The sequence below is a fragment of the Ochotona princeps genome, chromosome 2, assembly GCF_030435755.1.
Source record: "Ochotona princeps isolate mOchPri1 chromosome 2, mOchPri1.hap1, whole genome shotgun sequence".
NCBI classification, from domain to species: domain Eukaryota; kingdom Metazoa; phylum Chordata; class Mammalia; order Lagomorpha; family Ochotonidae; genus Ochotona; species Ochotona princeps.
The window spans coordinates 162,392,916-162,413,594 of record NC_080833.1 but is presented as its reverse complement, the minus strand read 5'-3'; the positions used below and the strand labels follow the sequence as shown (position 1 = coordinate 162,413,594).

Here is a 20,679-nt window from a genome sequence, read left to right as displayed (position 1 = left end):
CTGGAAAGCTCTCTGCCTTCCCTGTTAAAACCCTCCTCTGGGGCCAGTGATTTTCCTAACAGTGCCAGCTGCAGGTCTAATGCCGTATCTCTCTCTCTTTGAAGTACCTCCCATTTTTTGCCTATGCCCTTTAAGAAAACCTTTCAGTTTGTCTGCCTGAATGACCACCTTTGTCAATACAATTTTCTGTTGCAGCATGAGGACTCTCACCATTCTGCTGCTTCGGGAAACTCAGTCAAGGAACCTGACAGATCTTTGATTGACCAGAGTCTAGTTTAGACATCTGTGAATTTCACACAGAGGCAACAGGGAAAAAAATGGGCTTTAATCCATAAAGAGCACCCACTTTGCTGCTGAAGTCCAACTGAGTCAGGAGAGTCTTGATCCAGGGAAAGGATTTCCCACCCATTTTCTGATTGGGGAGGCTTAGGAACGATCCAACTGCACCTGACCTGGAGGAATGAACCAATAAGGCTTGTGTATTCTCCGTGTTGTTCAGCCACCGATGGCTGACTTTCCCTGTAACGTCAGATGTGCTTTCTCCCAGCCATCCCCTCTCAACCTGCTTCTTTCTGGATCCTACACAGTCAGCAATAAAACTTGCTCAGAGATTTACTTCGGTAAATCCCCACCCTACAGGGAACATCCATTCAAAGCCTCAACAAGGAAATCATTTCAAAACAAGTCAAGGTGGGAGAAGACCGAGACAAAGCCAAGAAGGAAGACTGCTCTTGCCACACCCACCACCTCGGACCTCACTTCCAGGAAATTCCCGCGGCAGCGTTCTGCCCGACTCTGGGAGTGAGATGCAAGAATAAGAGTACCGCTCCTCCAAGAAGCCCCTTTGGTTTCCAGGAAGGTGAGCTGTGCTCAACAAAACAGAGGAGTCATACACAGTGTCATTAACCCTGGTAACTAAAAAAACATGTTATGAGCTGCAAGTTTTTTAGAAGAAAAATGAGCAAAAAAAAAAAAAAAATAGGGCCAGGTTAGGTCATGACCATAAATCAATCCAATAGAAGGCAAAATCCTTTCTCGGGATTTCCCACCCTGGCCACTTCAGATATACATGTGACTGCGGCATTCAGCAGAGCTACTCATCCAACACGTCAGCTCCCAGACACACTGTGAAGGGACAAGAAGGAGCTAGGAGGAGTGTGGGAAAGCCACCCATCAAAGATCAGGTGAACCTGGCAGAGAGCAGGACTGTGTGAGCTGCAGCAGTGAGAGAAAGTGAAAAAATGAAGCCTACGGAGACATTTCAGCTGTTCTGGATAATTTTCCTTCAAGGATTCAGCTCAGCTGTTTTTGCTTTTGTTTTTAAATCTGTGAATCCAGGCTTTTATAAGTTAGGGTATACAGTTAGGCAAATCTCCTGAAAACCATTTGACAAATGTCTTTCTGGAAAAGTCAACCTGTCCTCCCAGCCCACTTTTCATTTTGGTTGTGTTGTCTTGTGCAAAAAAATGATGGAAACCAGGAGGGAAGACTCCCCTGGCTCTCCAGAGGCCACCCATGGGTAGGCTAAGAGGTTTCGGGGAGAGGAGAGATGAAAGAATGAAAGATAAACCTCGGGGAGTTTACAGCCTCAGAGTGGGTGGCTTGCACGTGACACCTGGAGAAAGTGGAGAGCAGAGCTCCCAGCACAGTGTCACGACACATTAGCTACCCTTGGAGCTACTATTGTTCTTGACTGAAATTATGGGGAGTACAGAGAACTAAATCAAAACAGCCCACCTGTATACTACCTAACAGCAGCAGCACACGCCGTGAGTTCAGGCTCAAGTTGCATACTGGCCTCCCGGAAGACTACCATAGACCACTCCATCTCTGATTTTACCTTGATAATTCACGAATCTAAATAAATGCAAATTCTGGTTCTGCAGGTCTCAGATGACTCCCGTAGATCTATCTAGAAGCCAGCTTGCAGGTGAGGCCAATGCCGCTGGCCTTCAAGGCTGCTGACCTTCAGACCCCACTCCAAATGGCAGGGCTCCAAATCATGGCTTACTAAGGTCTTTGAGGATGGGCCTCTATTGGCAGCCATAAGAGACTCATCTGGTATCATGTAGACAATGGACATGGTCTGCTCTACTCTTGCCTTCAGCTCATGGGTGAAAAACCGCCATGCACATTCATAAAGAGATATAGACACACACCACAGGCACGTTCACCCAATGGCCATCTGGGATGCTTCTCTCTGTTCACATAACACCTGCATGATGCTAACAGATAACAGATAATGAAACATGGCATTGTAAAAATAAGAATGACAGAATTCAAAAGAGAAGAAATAACAATTCAATCAGTATCTAGGTTTAACCAAATGCAAATAAAAATAGGACAAAAATATATGTCTCAAGTTGATAACATTGAATAAAATTTTCTCGATATTGTTTGACATTGTGGAAATAAAGGGCACATCCATACACTCTGGGGAAAAGGAAATTAGTAAACCATTTTGGAGAAACATCTGGAAACCATTTGCCAAAAGCACCCACACTTTCCTACCATGTAATATCACTTCTAGGAAATTAAGAAAACAAGTCGAAGAGGATGGCTCTAGCTGAACCAGAATATTCACGAGAACAGAAAACCTATGCAATTCACTCGTCCCTACAGAATTCTTCCCTAACATTAGAAATCACATTTTGAGCAACGTATGTCATGGTATGGTAAAGCCACCACCTGCAATTTCCACATCCCATATATGTTCCAGCTCCTGTCCCAGATACTCCATCCAGTTGCCAGCTAATGGCCTTGGAAAAAGCAGCAGGAGATGTCCAAAGGTTTGAGTCACTTTCACCCACATGAAGGACATAGATGAAGCTCCTGACAGATGTCTTTGCAGCCTTCTGGGGACTGAATAAGTGGATGAAAGATGCTTTTCTGTCTCTTTGTCTCTCTCTCTCGCTCTCTGAGTCTTTTCCTCTTTCTCTAATGATCAAAATAAATATATTTTTAAAATACATTCTATGAGTGTACTTAGGGACATAGTAAATATAAATTATTTATTCATTTCCAGTTATTATTTATCTCATATTTTTTAAAACACAAGGAAGTTCTAGAATTCATATACTCTAATCCAAACAGTATAAAGCAATAGTCCATTTATCTCATAACTGCAGATTTACAGGAGGAGGACATTCTAAAATGCTGCAATCAGTGGCCTCTCGGAACCTGCTGTCTTCTGAATTGGAACTGCTGACGGTCCTGCTTCACTGGAAGATTAACAGGACTCGTACAGGTAAGGCGCAGCTGTAGCAAACACTCAGAAAGGAAGGCAAGATTGTATTAATTGTGAGCATATTTCTGTTGTTTGTTGATGTTTCTCCAGCTCCTGGAATGAGGACTGCTACGTGTTAAACACTCATTAAATATTTGTTGAACAAAGTAATTAGTATCATGGCATATAGTTGGTATTAAAACCAGACTTGCTTATTGAAACCAATGAGAATGGATGTGGTGTGAAGGACATTAACTAAATGTGGACCAGCCTGCCATTACTCTCTAAGGACAAAGCAAGATCCATGCAAGGATAATAAGTGCAGAAAGATAGGGCATTTAGATTTTGTTAGAGAATTGGAATGATAATAATGTAGGGATAAAAATAGTTACTATGCAAATGGTAACTCGTACAATTCCAGTTCTCTATGGCCTGAAGGGTTAATGGAGGCCAGGGGTAATTTTGTACTGTCTGGAGAGTCTAGAAAAGAAGAGGGTGGGAGCTCGCTATGAAGCCCATTGCTGTGAAGTGGCAGACACAGCACGCTATTGCCTGGAAATGAATTGGAGGCAGCAGGAACCGCCTTCCTGAGGAAGCTTGCTTAAGCTCCCAGCAAGAAGCAATAAGACTTTGGCTTGGAGCATTTATCACCCAGGTTATCATTTTCTTGCTAAAATAAGTGACCCACAGAAAGACCAAAAGAGTCTTCCGGAACGTGGCCGTGACCTCAGGAACACTACAAATCTGTCTCAGGGCGACTCCCCATAGCTTGAAACAGACCCACCAATGATGGAAGGAAGGAAAACCAGCAGGCAACTGACAACAGAAAAGGGGCTGATGACATCAGCCAAAGCTGTGACATCAGCCAAACCCAATAGCCTTACAACCTGGAGCCACATTAATGAGTCTCCATGTCTCATTTCCCTAATCTATAAAGTGGAGATAATAATAGTACTTTATTTATGGGGTTTAGGAGAAAATCAAATTAATAAATATTTTTTAAAGCATTGCTCAGGCACATAGGCACTTCATGTTATTACTGCTGTCACTATGACTGTTTAAATGTATCTAAGTCTATCACTTCAACTCCTGTCCCATCTATTATAAACTCCTTGAGAGATGTCAGTTCTTCCTTATATTTCCCTGTACCTCCATCAGATCAAGACCAACTTCTTGGCCACAATAGAAATTTTCAAAAAGAACTGAATACATGCGCAGTAGTCGGCCAAGTTGACAAGAGCAGCCTCCAAGTTAATCATGTATCCCAGGACACTACAAACTCTGTGTCTTTCTGTACCAGTCACACGCATGGTAGAAGCAGCTGCTGAACATACCTGCCACAGCTCTGCCCACAATCCTACATTTAGAAGCACGATGGCTTCTCACCTCCTCCTTTGCTACCCACTCACTATAAGGAAAAATCAAGATCTGTTACTCCCACTCAACCTGGGCATCTGAGATACTTCACCCCAATATCCATTGACTCAGGACCTCTGAGAAACTTTGTACTATCTTTCCCTAAATTAATTAAAATTGATGTTTAATAAATACCATAATGTCCCTTACATCTAGTCACCCCCCTTAAAAAAAAGAGAGAGAGAAAGAACATTCCTGAATAATCTTGAACACATGTATTCTTTGGAGGGGGAAGAGTCATTTTAACCATTCTTAATAATCTTTCAGAAAAGCCATATGGAGTTTCTTGAGGATTCAGGACACACTGCTAGTCCTGTGACTATGGAATTCACAGAATCCAGTGATTTTTGTAAGGAACATACCTCTTGTGAGGAGGTACAGGTTGGGATCGATGATCCCGGGAGAGGTGAAAAGCACCTTGCTTGATCTACCAGGCTCATCCTCCACGTTAACAAAACTGCAAAATCATCTGGATATATCCAAGAGGTACAAGAGGAAGCACACAGACAAGGCAAATCATGCAAAAGCCAGGAGAGCAGTAGGAAGTCCCACACCTCAGAAAGCTTGGAGTATTTTGTAATCCTTAATCTTGATAACAAGTTTAGTCCCCGGCGCCTGGGAGCCCTAGAAGAGACACAGAGACGTAGTGGCAGCACAGCTGGACCTCCGCCCTCTCCAGCCTCACCCGTCTCTATCCAGGGCCTTCTGAGAACTCTTTTATAACTCCTGCTAAGCGGCACCAAAGCAATTTCCTGTTTTTTTCCTTTCCTCTGCCAAATAAGTAGTCTTGAGATCTCCTTCAAAAATTCGCTGTGGCATTTATTCTTACCAGGTAGAGTTTACAGAATTAATGTTATCCTTAAAGGAAGTTTTGAAAAAGTGCTAAATATGCACTCAATAACCCAGGGACATGGTAGGAGACTGACAGCAAACAGAGAGAGCTTCTGGCAACTAACATAACTCCTCAGTGTGTCTGTCAGCTCCGGGTAGACCTCTGCATATCAGATTGCCACTGATTTCCATAGTATTAGTATCTTTCCAGTGTGTCTTACACTTGATACACACATTCTGCACATGGCTCACTTAATAGTATCTGTACCTTTTACCGCTATCATGCATTCAGAAATAACCCAAGGACAATGACTGCTTTCCAGAAAGCGAAAGTCATCAATGGGGTAGGTGAACCAGGCACAACACAAAGCCAAGTGCTCTGCTGATTGGCACCTAAACGGTCAAGACCCTCTTCTCCGCCAGTGCAAACAAATGGGAGAAAGTTAGTGGCACAAACATGAGTGTTCTCAAATTGAACCCAGGTGAGTCTTTAGAGCCCGGTGTTCCAGAAGGACGCGTGAAGCTGACCTCTAAGTCAACTTCTGCCGTGACAGGACTTTTGCTGCTTGGGCCCTGAGTAAGACAGGGCAATCACAAGGAAAACAGATGATCAAATTAATTGAAATTTTCAAGTTACATGGGGGCTAAGGTCATCGCGGATTTTCCTTTGCTATTGAAACTTTTCTTCAAATGTTTTCATCTGCTTTCCAGTAAGAGATTTAAATTAACCAGAGGCAGCCTGGAAGAAGTGAAATAACATCAGATTTGAAGCCAGGAAAGTTGGATTGTGGTCACAGCTTGTCCCGGTGTGACATCAGCAAAGTGCCTGTTCCTCTACCTCCCATCTCTGATGCAGGGGCTGGCCAGAGACACCACCGGTCTGAGTTGCTCCCACAGTCTACACCTAGAATTGGTGTCTCTGGGCTCATTCTGAAGCATGTTAATGTCACCCTTCTAACAGCTTCTGATTAAGCCTCGTCTCTGTCACTATGCTCCCAGAGGGCAGACATGGCATGGCATTGAAGCTGCACATTCAAGGCAAGACAAGGAAACACCTTTCTCAGAAGGGAAGGAGAAGATGACAGGAGGATCAGGAGGATTTTGCAGAAAAGGAGCGTGATACTTCCCTGACTTAGGAATTCTTGTTCATGCTACTGTAAGGAGGCATGAAATTCTGTGTACGCCAGGAATTGGATCTATCCGTGCACCCAACCTGTGTTTCCCACTGTACTCCGTGCCCTGTTCTGGGCACAGTGGTGACCCACAATCTCAGAGCTCCAGAGAAAGCCCCTGGAAGCCCATGAGTTGTCTGAAGCGTTTGATTGCTCAGCAGGGTAGCCTCTATTTAACTCCAAGTGGGAACTACAGACAATGGTGGGATGTGGCTACACTGTGCCCTGGTGACAGAACCATGAAGAACAATGCAAAAGGAACAGCAAAGCAAACAGCTGCCTCCCTCTTTCCTGCCCAGAGACAGAAACATTATGAATACACCACCATATGATAAGTGAGTGCTAAGCTCCCAGAAACACTGTGAGCAGAGAGGCTGAGGGGTAGGACCACTGCGCAGTGTCTCTTCCTTGCTATGCCTGTTTCCTGGCTCGGTTTAGCCAATGATGCTCTTCAGTCTATCCAAGGACCCAGCAAGACCACCACACCTCCCAGAGGAACTCATGTCCAGGACCATCTCCATCCTCAGGATCCCTGCCACAAGCTATATGGTGTATTTTGCCTTGCAATTGCATCAAATTATTAATGTGCATCAAAACTAAGCACCGTCTAAGGTATGCCTCTGATGTGGTGTTTATCATGACTCTGTGTAAACCTGAGATTTATTTCAAAGTTACTGAAGACCTACTTAGTGCTCATTACACACATGTTGAACAAATGAACAGAAGGCAGACTGAGCACATTTGACATTAAAACATTTATAAAAATCTCTTGAATTTAAAATCACTACAGAAAGTGTCAAGGCTTGGCGGGCTCGGTACCAAGGCGGCCCTGGGCCCCTGGCTGGCATCTTCCTCAGGCAGACAAGATTTACCTGCCCCTCCCTCCCCTCCCACCTACGAAGTAATGTCAATATACATATTTACAAAAACTCCAAGACCTGATAAAGGAAATATGTGCAAACCATCTGAAGCAAGTAAACATAATAGATTATTTTCAAAAGTTTAGAAATAATCAGTGTTGAGTTGGAAATTGCATCTATTTTTCTAGCAGACTTGATCTGGGTCAATATTTACCAGTTAGAGATAAATTTTAAAAGCTGAGAAGGAGAAGTTGCAAAAGAAGAGAATGATACCTTCATCTTGTAGTTATTATTGAGAGAGTTTCAAGCTTCCTATCTTCCAGATCAAAAGAATTTAAGATTGCCAGTCATTCCCATGCATATTTCCACATAGGTTGATTCACATCACAATTTCTACAAGTGAATTTTGCCCTCCATTTATTCACATATCCATTTCTTGTCTTATTGGATATTTATTGGAAAAGTTCATTTGTTATTGGCACACAACACACTAAGTGTTACAGTCGTAGCAATGAGCCTGTACAGTTTTTGACCCCAAGTAGCTTGCTGTCTCTATTGGGTAAGCAGGCTAGGTCCATGTCTGTCTAGCTAACCTAACACCCAACACAGTTCTAGACACATAGTGGCTCAATGAACACATGCCATTATCATGGTATATCACTCTAAGAGTGTTGATAAGGTAGATTGCAGGCTTCCAGGAACACACACTGGGAAACAAATCTAAATCAGTCTTGAAGAAGCAAAGGAAAGGCTCCTGGAAGATAGGCTGTATTCACTACAACCAAATGCAATGAATAAGAGCAGGCCAGGTAAATGGCATCCGGGGAAATGGTTTCCTGTTGACAGAAAAAGTATCTAAGGCAGATATGAGGAGCTCAGTTGCTAGCAGTATGTAGCTGAGAAAGGGAAACAGAAGGTGTGTGTGTACATATGTAAACATGTATGTATGTGCGTACATATGTGCACATGTACCAATGACTGTGCATCAATGGCTTTCTTTCCTCTTTTCTCCAAATCCTGGCATGCATCTGTGGGAGAGTCTGCAGATGTGTTAGTGTGTGTAAGTGGAGTTACGTAGACACATAACCTATACAAAGAAAGCTGAGCTCTATTCTCAGAATGTGGAGGGGTCATCTAATGATTGTAAAGAAGACAGTGATTGTGAGCTGATTTGTCTTTGAGAACATGCCTGTTGGTTGTAGTTAAATACCTAGGGGTGAACTATTGAGCTCTAAAGGTGAACATAAATGGACCAAAAGATCTAGCACATGCAAACTGAACATGGGTTGGTAACTGATGACATAATTATGCATAATGTTGGGGTTAGGGACAGTTCAGTGGTGTGAGAAAGGAGTGCCTACAGTTCCAACTTGTATAGATAAGGTCCGTGACTGATAGCAAGGGAACTGGAGAACAATTGGGTTTGGTACAGGAGAGTTTATCACAGGTAACAGGGGCCCTTTCACTGCTTTTGTTTCTGGTATAAAATGTTAGAGCCAGCATTAGAAAATGAAAATAACATGTTGTCTGGGAACAAACACCCAGCTTCAAGTCTTGGTTCTGTGTGAATTAGCCACCTGGGCTAATTTGTCCATGAATTAGCCACGTGGCCTCAGCTATGTGTGACCTAGTCATGTGACCATGGTTATATGTGTCTTAGCTGCGTGACCGTGGTTGTATGTGGCATAGAGTGTGCCCCTGGTTGTATGTGGCCTAGCATGTGACCGTGGCTGTGCGTGGCCTAGCTGCATGACCGTGGTTGCTCATGGTCTAGCACGTGACCATGGTTGTGTGTTGCCCAGCCATGTGACTGTGGTTGTGTGTGGCCCAGCCGTGTGACCATGTTTGTGTGGCCTAGCCACATGACCATGATTGTACGTGGCCTAGCATGTGACTGTGGTTGCATGTGGCCTAGCATGTGACCGTGGGCAGTGTCCTGTTTCTCTCTAGGCACTCTATTTTCTTCTTCAAGTTGTTCTAAAGAGTACAAGTGTTAATATTTGTAAAGTGACCACAAGAGTGTCTGGCAGATACTAAGTTCTGCAAAAATATTTGTCAAAGAAAACTGTCCTCAATAATTTCTTGGAATGATGGAGCTTGCATCTGCATGCTTTATATTTCCATTCATTTATCTTCCATTACTTTCCTGTGGGCGTTTGCTGCCTCCCACTTTGGACTACTGGTTCTTCCACAGAATGTCATGATACCAGAGCTCTCTCATCCTAACACAGAATCTCTTTGAATCTATGTCGACTTCTCACACCTTCCTTCACAGCTGAATAAGGTAATTTGCACTTATACTCTTCACTTTCTCACTGTACATTTGTATCTCTACTCACTGTAATATTATGTGGATCCCTCCCCGATCCCAGAATCATGAAGTGAAACTTCCCTTCCTAAAGTCATCAGTGATTTCCTAGTTGCTAGAATCACTGCACCCACTTCAGTCCTAATGTGTCATGTGGGGCTCCTGCACCATCTGAGAGTTCAACAACACCTCTCCTCTTTTTCCAAACTTCTGTCAGCTTCACGTCCCCCTTCTGTCACTTTGGTTGTCTCCTTGGCTTTACCCCGCAGGTCTGGGATGTAACAATCCATTTCCGGATCAGTTCACACCAGACTGTGAACACTTTCTGGGAATAAGCCCGATCTGTCATACTTCCTCCCCCGGTGGGTGGGTACTTGCCTCATTCAGGAGAAGCTCGTGAAGTGTGTTATCGATGAATAAGTGAATGGATGAGTGAATGGATGGACAAATAAAACCAAATGAATGACTTTGGTAATGTGCCCAGAATGTGCAGCCATTATTTGCAGGAGAGTTAGCAAGCGCTGAGTCACTGCTTGAGTGATGACTCACTCACAGATTGGTTAACTCTCAAGCTCTGTGACTTTGCCTCTGATCAGATAACTGGACTTGCAATCCAGAAATGATCCATCATTACTGGTCTTGATAGCCCAACCCGTTGCCATGGCAATGCTTCTACTTCAAAATATTCTGAGACTTTGGGTTTCAGTTATTATATTGTATGTTTGGGCAAAACCACTGTTTTTCACCCCACTCATCTCTGACTCATTCCAAGAACTGGGATGTTTTTGTTTGCCCACTGAGTTTTATTTCCTCAATGTTCTCATTATATATATCGTGATATATAATGAAGAGGAGAGTTGTGCTAAGGCAAGTCGTCAACATTGGAAGGAAAGGCTGCTGTTAGTTTTTGGAGTCAACTTAGCACAGAATATGCCCGCTAGAAGGTGGTGAGTCAAGGGTGTTGGCATGAACAGAAACAGACTTGATGGGTCCCAGAGTAACCTGACTCCATGTGCTCCGAGGCAGATGCAAGGGATTTATGCACTTGTTTATGTCATCAGAAACCAAAGTGAACGGATGTCCAGGGTGTGCAGGCTCAAATCCAAACTAAGGTGTTGCTTTCCCCTTAATAAACACCAAATAAGGTGTTTATTTGGCCTTCTCAAGACATAAACTAGAACAGGAAAGAAAAGGAGCCAGACCTCCTGGCACACATTCTGAGTGAGTCAGATGGTCAGCCCCGGAGAGACAGGAAGGAAGCACAGAAAGGAACAAGTAAGAGGTGAGGAAGGGCAATGCACAGCTGGCCACAGGCAAGTGGTTGGAATTACATGAGCTGCCAAAGATGATTCCTACTTTCCAGCTGGGCCACCGTCACCCCTGAAAATGCCATCCTGACAAGCCCTACCTCGGAATAACACCCAACATGCTTCCATCTCAGCCCCAAGAACCAGGAGGGAACACACAGGGCAGAGAGAGAGTGGGGAACAGGCAGCTACTAGTTAAAGCCTCCCCAGCTGCCTGGTCTGCTTGAGATCAAAAGAATCAAGAAGAGAGGCTACGCCACAAAGAACAGGTGGGCAGACAGGAGGAAGGGTTATAGCTGGTGTCAGACAGCCCCCGTAAGCCACAACCTGCAATCTCTCTTTTCCCTGCCTGCATCCCAGACAACTGGAGGACTCCAAAGTCCCAGTGATGACCCTGTGAGTCAGGCGCAAACCCCTCAACACTTGTCCAAGTAGCCAAATGAGTTCCAGCTCAAGAGCCCAGGAGAAAGTTCAGGAGATTACGAGGGAGCACTGTGAGCTTTGCTCTACTGTCCTCTTCTCTGCAACTCTTTGAGGTTTTGTTTTGTTTTCTTCTGGAGGTGCTATGACTTCTGAGTTGATGTTTTATTCCTTCTAAGTGTTTCCCGGAAGCCTGTCATTTAGGGATCATCTGGTTGAAAAGTGATGGAAAAATGAAGTACTTCAGACCCAAGGTGAACCCCTGCCACGCAAAGCCCAGATCGCAGAAAGGAAGGTGCTTTGAAGGTACCTAGAGAAGGTAGAGGACAGAATCTAAGAAGACCCTCTCAACTCAACCAGTGAGGGTTTCCTGTCATTATATGGGTAACGAGGTCACATCTTAGGTGCAGGTGTCCAACCTCACTCGTGTGTGTGTGAGTGTGTGTGTGAGTGTGTGCATTTTTCCTGAGAGTAACTTTTTAAATTTTTATTTTATGATACAGTTCCATAGACTCTGGGATTTCCTCTCCAAGTTTCATAAATCTCTTTCCCTTTGTTGCAATAGTATAGTCCTTCAAAAACAGTCCTAAGTCCATCATTCAGCTGTTTTAAGTGTATCTGGCATTGCAGGTTTGGACAATGGCAGGGAGCCTAGTATCCTATTGTCAAGATATAATTAACAGTTTCATTGGGAATTCAATGGAAGTAGAGATACATATGCATTGTTTCTTCATATCTTGATATGATAGTCTATTATATAGTTCTATATAGTTCATATATGACTATGTGTACATGCATATTTATGTAGATATTTATGTATATGCATGTACATATGTGTGGTAAGATTACCTTGTATCAGACAGAACATATGATATTTGCCTTTTTGTCTGTTTTCACCGTATCTGTCCCTCAATACATTCACTGTATTGAGGTGGACTGGCAGTGGCTGAGTCCTGATCACCAAGATGTCCCAGCAGCCTGTTTCTTTTGAGGGCATCAGAAGTCAAGAAGCAAGCCCTCTTGCACTGGTCAGAGCTGTGATTAGCACAGCTACTCCTGAAACAATCCAGTCACTGTCCAGTCCAGCAGCTCGACTTCTAGAAATTTATTCCCTTCTCCCGAAATACTACGAACAGTGATCACAGGAAGACTATTCATAATAACCTAAAGCAGAAGCAACTATATGTCCTTAGACTAGGATTGGACAAATAAATACTACATATGCATGAAATTTTTCTCAGCCATAGAGGAAAAGGAAGCGGAGACACACATTGCAATGCCACAGATGCATCACAGTGAAGCAAGCTGGATGCAGGACAGCCCATCTACACAAGATGTCCAGAAGCAGCCAATCCACAGAGACAGTAAGAAACCCATGGTGCACACTGCTGGAGTGCAGAGGCAGATGGGGAAGTGTTCGTGGGTACAGTTTTCTTTGGGGTATGGTGAACAAGTCCCAAAATTCAGTTGTGATAACACTTATAGAACCCTGGAAATACATAAAAGACACTGATTGCATACTTGAAGCAAACGAGTCCTAAAGCGTAAAAGCTCTATCTCAGTACACCGTTAAAAAGCAAAGAGAAACAAAACGTACTTAAATTTCACCTAGCATGATCATGCCACAGAGAAATTATGAATGCTTCCTGTGGGAAATTACAGGTTTTGCTCTCAAAATAGAAGAATTTCCCTATCACTGATAATGCACCATCCTCTAAAGAGTGAGCAAGTGGGAAGAGAAGGTGATGAGAAATGTGGGGGAGATCATGGCTTCCAGAAGAACCCTCGACTCCAGGACTCAGCAAGGTACACGCCTTCTGATTCCCCACACCTCTCCGCTGAAGGGGGAGAAGGACCCGCCACCTGTCTTCGTCCAGGCGGCATCGCTGGGACACGTTCATTACTATGGGTTTACATACTGTCCCTGACTGCTTGAAAGTTCAGATGACAAAGTGCTTACAATGAAGACGGGGAGGCGGGCACACCTAGCGGCGCATGAGCGGGCACACCTAGCGGCGCATGAGCGGGCACAACCTAGCGGCGCATGAGCGGGCACAACCTGGCGGCGTATGAGCGGGCACATCTAGCGGCGCATGAGCGGGCACAACCTAGCGGCGCATGAGCGGGCACAACCTAGCGGCGTATGATCTCTTCTTTTGGCAGAGAACGTGTGCTCGCCTCTGCAGTACATGCATGAGCTTGCGCTCCCATCAGAGTCCACCCCGGAGCAGTGGTACCACATGGGGGTCCCGCCTGCTGCCCTGGACCGATCGAGCACCAAACTGCGCTTATGTGAGTACAAGAAAGAAATGCTGACATGGAATAAGCAACGGCTGCATTAGGAAAGGCAGCCCGAGAGAAAATGGAGAAGAGGCCTAAAAACTTTGGCGAGTTGCCAGTCCGTGGGGTAAGTCTAATCCTGAGAGACGCAGAGAGGGGAGGAAAATTGGGTACCACTTTCATAGACCACCCAGGATGGTCAGCAAGGCCTATGAGAACAGGGGAGCTAGAGTGAGGTGGCTTGCAGGAACTTGCCTGCCTTCATCCCTGCCACATCAGATCGCAGAACTGAAGTCCTTGGTCAGTGAGGCTCCTTGGCGTTGGCACAAGCCCTTCACACTCACAGCCCTGCGTGTGCCCACAGCAGCTGTGACATTGTAACGAGAGTCTCAGTTGACCTCCGTGCAGATCAACATCTGAAGAGCAACCCCTTTCTGCAGAAGGCCAGTAGTGCATATTTCAGCTATGCGATCTCTTGGCCACAAGTCAGTGACCGTGGATTACTGTTTCAAGAGGCAGACACGGCCATGGCCCAGCCTTTACGTGCTCGCTGTGACACCCTGACTCCGTTTCCTGTGAAGCCTCATATTCCACATGAAAGAAAGTCCTCACCCTGAGTACAGAGCACCCCTACAGAGAAAGGGGGATGTTGCACACAGCCCTGTGAAATCCCATCTCTCAGAGGTCATTCAAAGCATTGAGGATATCCACAGCCCAAAAACAGGCAGCACGGGCTGCCACTGCCAGAGTCCTCAACTGTGAGGAAGATCTAGGAAGCCCCAAACGTCACATCAATTATGTGAACAGGACATCCTCCTAGGTCGTGAGTGTAGTGCTTACCAGCTACTCAGCAGGGTTTAGGGTTCGCCCAAAACCCTTAGCACCATTGTTCAGTTCATCCAAAACAGCAACTCTTGAATTCAACAAGAGTTTAAAAAGTAAAAAAATCAGTGAATCTTCTCAGGCTTCTGGTTCTGTACTGCTTTGACGTATCTTAAAACCATGCTGTGAAAGCAATCCGTGGAACACTGTTCCTATTTCAGAGATCTGCAAATCGAATCCCCAAGAAATTAAACATCCCCCCCACCTCCTGGGCAAGAAAAAAATGGTGGGGTAGTGGGTTAGCACCAAAGGCAGATAACCCTGCTCTTACTAGAAGTGGACATTTCCTGCTCTTGGAAGCACCTGCCAAGTCAGTCACAAACTCTCCAAGCTCTGTGTAGGGCATGTGACACATCAGGTATTTTGACAGCGTCCACAGGAAAATGAAGTGAAAAGCTAAGTTTATTTTTGACAAGCTGTGGAGGCCACACTAGGGCTTTTTTTTTTATAATACGCATTTTCCACAAACTTCCTGAAGACTCCTCATATATGACTGATTTTAACAGCGTAACAACACAGTAAAACATCAGTTTATTTTTCTTCTGAAGTTGTAGAAACTTTATTTAAATAGGAGCTGACATTTAAATATATTCTTCTTTCCCTCATTTTGCCAATGCGAAGAAATCTCAGGGGACCGTTTAGGCTCACAGCCCCGATCAGTATCAGTTTGGGGGGTTTGACTCCATGTCTGCCTGCCTCCTGAGTCCTGCACCCGATCCATTCCCAGCAAGGCTCCTCAGGTCAGGGACAGTTTCTTAGACATCTTTGTATTCCCCATAGAGCTCTGCTGGGCTCTGCAGGGCAAGCCACTCAACAAATATTTGTTGGATGAGGGAACATGGGTTTGGGCTCCGACTCTGCTACGGCGCTAGTCTCATGCAACTTGGAGCTGCAGGTGGACAACTTCAGGGAACATTTGAAATCAACTATGTGTAAAAAGGAACCTATTAAAATTTGCTCTTCTGTGTACACTGGGGTTTCGGGAGAGGAAAGGAAGTTGATACAAGGGAAACGGAACAGGAAGGTTTCATGGTTGGGTGCTAGAGCTTAAAGGTTTCTCTCTCACCAGAGCGAGACAGAAGTTGGCTTATGTTCAATACTCATCTCCAATGTCCCAACCAAATGGGCTCCTGACCTCAGACTACTCTGAGGTGGCCACACTGCCCTGGGCATCCAGGTCTCTGGCCAAGAGTGCATGGCATCCTCAGTTGCTTCTGAGATGGAAAACAAGTATTTACCTTGGGGGACCTGATACCATCATTTCCTGTCCCACAGCCAGAGAAACCCTGAGCACATATGTCCAGGAGCCTTGTATTTTCCCCACCCTATAATAAAAGCTTCTTGGAGTCCAGATTCCTATTTTAGAAAACTGCAGGTGTGTGTTGGGGGGGCGGCGGGGAAAGTCATTTCAGTTGAGCAATTATGTTCTTTGCTAGTGGCTAGAAGGACAAGTTAGTCAAAACCCTCCAAATGTCATTTTAGTCCCTTCACCAATACCCCACAAAGAAAGCTGACCTCAAAAGCTGCCTACCAACACTCTGGGAGAGGTTCATCAAACCAGAACAGACACCAAGGTAAGGGCTTCCCTCTAAGAAATTCAGACTTGCTCACTACGGAAGAACCCACGTTTTAGTGCATGAGGCAACACCGCCACCTAGTGCCCTGTGTGGGAAGTATTCCCTAAGGCTCCACATGAGTAGTTTGGGATTCCATTACAATGGCGTGTCTACCAAACTTCACAGAAGGCCCCAAGTTTGGTAGATTGAGAACTTGAAAACTCAGTTTAGGTTAAGCAGGTAGAAGCTGAGGCTTGAAAGTTGCTGGAGAAAGGGGTTGGAGCCAAGTCTTGTGACACTCGGTGAGCCTGTGGAATTGTAATAGCTGCAGCAGAATTATAAGGGCAACCAGGGACCTAATTCAAATGTTATTAGTCTGCATGGATGAAGGATAGCCTTAGTAGGAATCAGTAGTGACCAGCTCAAGGGTAAGAATGGGACGATGAGCTAATAAGCAGATCAGTCTCAGCAATTAGGGCCAATTAAATGCTTTATCCTTGGCTTGGAGGGAGTTGGCAGACTCATGGTTTTCAGCCGGGGGTCTTTCCATGGCGTGTAAGCAGCTAAGCGCAATGTGTCGACAAAAATGCTTGTCTAAAATTCAAGACTGCTGCCTACCCCCCCGCCCTCCTTGGAGTTTTAGCCTAAATCTTCAGTGGGTGTTTTCTGACACACACAAATCTCAAGAAAGGTGTGGGTTGGAACTGGACGTGAGGGCCCTCTGGCTGTTCCTTCATAGAGGAGACCTACACGGGAATCTGATTTGAAGAGAAAAATACTTTATGAGCTAAAGCTGCCTGCAAAAGACTTCCTGTTCGATTTTACAAGCCTGCAGAGGGTTATGAGAGTCTTACAGAAGTAGCTATGCGTGTGCTGTGGCGGTAGGCTGGGTGGCAGCCTGGCTGTGCTGGACAGGTGGCAAATGGAGGAAGACAGACCAGGATGGCAGGTGTGGAAGGCTAGCATAGGAACCAATGTGTTGTTACCCTCCACAGTGCAGAGGGGAGCCAGAAGGTGCAGGAAGGCAGGAGCAGAGGGCAGGTGCCCACTCACTGGGGTCTGTTTCCTCAGGTTGGTGCTTTGCTAACTCAAGGCAGCAGTCCCTGAGAGCCTCCCAGCAGAACACCTGCTGGTTCCTCTGACTCTTCCCAGCCAGGGAATGGGTCCCAGGTTCCTAAGTTGCTACTGAAGGAGCAGGGGTTAGTAGAGCTGTGGGCCCCAGTCTAGACTGCAAGCTTCCCTGGCAGATGGGTCCTAGGAAGTGAGACCAGGCAACAAGATGTCATCATCTGAGAAACCCGCGAAGTTGCCCACTCTGCTCAATCATCTCCTCATTTCTTCCGTTTGCCCCCAGAATCAGGATACCCTCCTACTCTGTCTGCCTCCACCTCACTCGCAGCCTAGCCGCTTCTCTCTCCTCCTTCACCCCCAATCACACCCCAAGATAAAATAAAACAAAACCATAAGACTTGAGAGTGCTCAGTGTCTGGGAATCCCAGCTCCTACAGGAGAAACCCCAGCAAGCGAGGGGGAGGCAGTCCGGAAGGGATATTCCAGCAACACCCCACCGAGAGGCCCCCTCCTCCCAGATTTTTATCCCTAGACTGAAGCCTTCTTGCAGGAACCCAGCAGCCTGACAAGTTTTCAAACTGGGAAGTCATTCAGGAGGTCTGGGTTTCTGTTTCCAGTCCACCTCGGGCACATCTCTCACTGCCTCGGCTTCCCTGTCAAGGTACCAGGAGCAGCAAACACCGCAGAGCGGGTATGGCTGCTGCAAATGAATGAGACCAAAGGCTTTAACGATGTGCTTATGTTGCATGCTCACAGGGTGTCCACATTCAGGAGACACTAAATGATGAAAAAATAAAGTTTAAACCCCAGCTCTTTCCAGTAAGGCAAAGGGCACTGCTCCTAATCCCACTTTTTTCCTTGTCCTTATGGGTGACTTTCCATGAAAGTGAAGATCTGGGTGCAGTAGAAAATAAACATGGGTTATGTTCCCAGACAGGTGCCTCTGATTAAAACCATTGAGTCATGCAAGCTTTCATTTCTTGGTCCCTCTTACGACAACCAGGGATAAAAGCCAGGATCCTGACTAGTCAGCGCCCACCGTTCGCAGGAGTTCCTGGAACTCCTGCACAAGATACATGCCTGTTGGGACAAAGTGCAGGGGACCCCGGGCCCTGGCTTGACTAAGGCTGCTCCATCAGCCAAGACTAGCAAGCAGCGTACCTGGAAGCCCTGCTCCCTGCTGCCTGCACCAGCCCAGGCATGACTCATGCTCAGGTCCTTCAGCTCTCAACCACTTGCAGAGTGGCCTGGCTAACAGATTGGACAACGAGAAAGGGACAGACAATACTATCCACCCCCAACCCTTGCCCTTTGAGGAGGACCCAAGAGACCTTCCCTTTTAAAGCCAAAGTGGAGGGCTCCAAAGAGGGTCCCCTAAGTGCAAGCTGGGTGAATGGCTCTACATGAAATCAATTCATGGGCTACACATCTGGCTTAGCCTCGACACCTTCTCTCCGTTGATGTCTGCAGTGCTATTGCACTAGTGAATGAAGCCCCCCCACCCCACCCCTTCCCGGCCAGCCCTTCCTGGCTGTCCTACTCAGTCCGGGTCCCCTCCTCTGTATAACTAAGCCCATTAGGAATGGCGCCAGCCTCCCACCCAGGCCCTCCAGAAGCCAAGCCATGGGAGCGCTCTTACCTGTGATGATGGCTGGGTTGTTCTGTCCTCCCTCAGGCTTCACCCAGGCTTCCACTGTGAACGCCTCCCGGGGAATCTCAGCCAGCGCTTCCGGACGCAGCAGGAGCCGCTCCCTCCTCCCAGAAAAGTACACAACAGCCAGTCCTCCCGGGGGGCTAGTGGGCTCCGAGTCCCAGGCAGGGTCCTCGCCACCATTTTGGATGCTGATCCTGGGCTTCTGGGGAGGTTCAGGCCGGGGTCGGAGATGCAGAAGTGCTGGGTCGGGGTCTCCCTGCGCGTCTTCTGCCTGCCTCTTTGTCACTCCACGATGACGCCTAGACGTGGCCCAACCCTTGCTTTGTATCTCTGGTTTGGGCTCCGTGGGGCGTGGGAAGGCAGCGGTAATGGTGGCAGCCGGGGCTAAGCTTTCCCGAGACACAACCTCACCTAAAAACTTCTTGGATCCTCGGTTGCCAAGATAAGTGTCATCATCTCGCAGTGGCTCAGATTGCCCAATAGGACTGTCCCCTACCCACGGAGCAGCAGGCTGCTCCACCGCACTCCTCGCTCCAACTGCGTTTTCAGTCAGGTGTTGGTTCCCCTCAGAGTCTAGTTTCTTGTGCCCAGCATGCTGGGTCCCCTGCTCCCTCATAGGGAAGGGCCTCAGGTGGCTCCCAGGCCTGCTGGGGTAGAGCCCAAAGAGGCGAGTCTGGGGAGCTGCCCTGGGTCTTCGGACCTTGGCCCCCAGCCAACAGCGATTTCCTTCTAGCGGCACCTGGTTCAGGTGTCCCCACTGAGCCAAGGATCTCTTCCGTGTCCAGCCCAGTTCAGCGTTGGCAGCGCTGAGTGTGCACCCTGCCAGAACCACCAGGCTGAAGCTCAGGAGCTGTAAGCACACCATCCCTGCCCCAGCCCTTGGTACAAGACCAGAAGTCAACTCCCGGCTACCACACCAGAGAGATGGGAAGCAGAGGAGGCAGCTAGCAGTGGATTCTCAGTCTCCGGGGAAATGGTTTTGTTCACAGACCAAACTTTCTTAAGTTGCCCCCAAAGAGTGCCTCTCCTGGTTCCCTGTGCCCAACACTGCCAGCGTGGATCCTGTGCCTCACCCTCTGCCGCGTGCTGCCCTCCTGCCTCCCCCTTGACCTGGCTCTTCTTGCTTCTATTTTAGTCCTTGCAAAATGAAGCTAATTTCTCTGGGTTCCTTTGAGTTTCCTCCCAGAGAGCTCCAGTTTCTTTTCTTTTTTTTTTCCCCTTCTTCAGTAATCCCTCCCCTCACTGACACCAGAACAGAGAACCATGGACCTAAGCCAAATCCTGTCAAATCCACGCTCGTGGTCGCACACCCCTCTCTACCTGCAGCCGCTCAACATCATCTCATTTCCTCCTCGTCTTTTCGTGTTCTTCCACCTTCCCCTTTACCTCTAATCCCACAGTTTGTGCACCTTTGAGGAAATGGCTATACAGACACACAGTTTGATGATAATTATCTAAAAATGCGGACTAGAATCTGGGGACACAGAAATCCAAGCTGGTACTTAACCTTCACTCTTCAGATGCGCTCAGCGAGGTCTCCATCCAAGTGCCAGTCTGTTCTCGCAGGTCAGAGCGCTGGTTCCCTTAGTGGGGCGCGTGGGGCTGTTGGTTGCTGAAGGATTTTTATGCCTTTCCAACTTGTTGGTGTGGTGCAAATCTCCAGGAAGTTCTCTTTCAGCATGCCAGCCTGCTGTTG

The 20,679-nt window shown here is 46.6% G+C and overlaps 1 protein-coding gene across 1 annotated transcript in view; it reads right to left on the bottom strand.

The window, feature by feature from the left end:
• Positions 1-20,265, bottom strand: part of PAPPA2 (pappalysin 2) — a 230,588-nt gene extending 210,323 nt beyond the window's left edge. The window contains exon 1 of the mRNA XM_058660702.1: positions 18,969-20,265. Coding sequence (XP_058516685.1) covers positions 18,969-19,848 — 880 coding nt within the window. The 5' untranslated portion in view covers positions 19,849-20,265. The remainder of the gene's footprint in view (positions 1-18,968) is intronic.
• Positions 20,266-20,679: the final 414 nt, after the last annotated feature.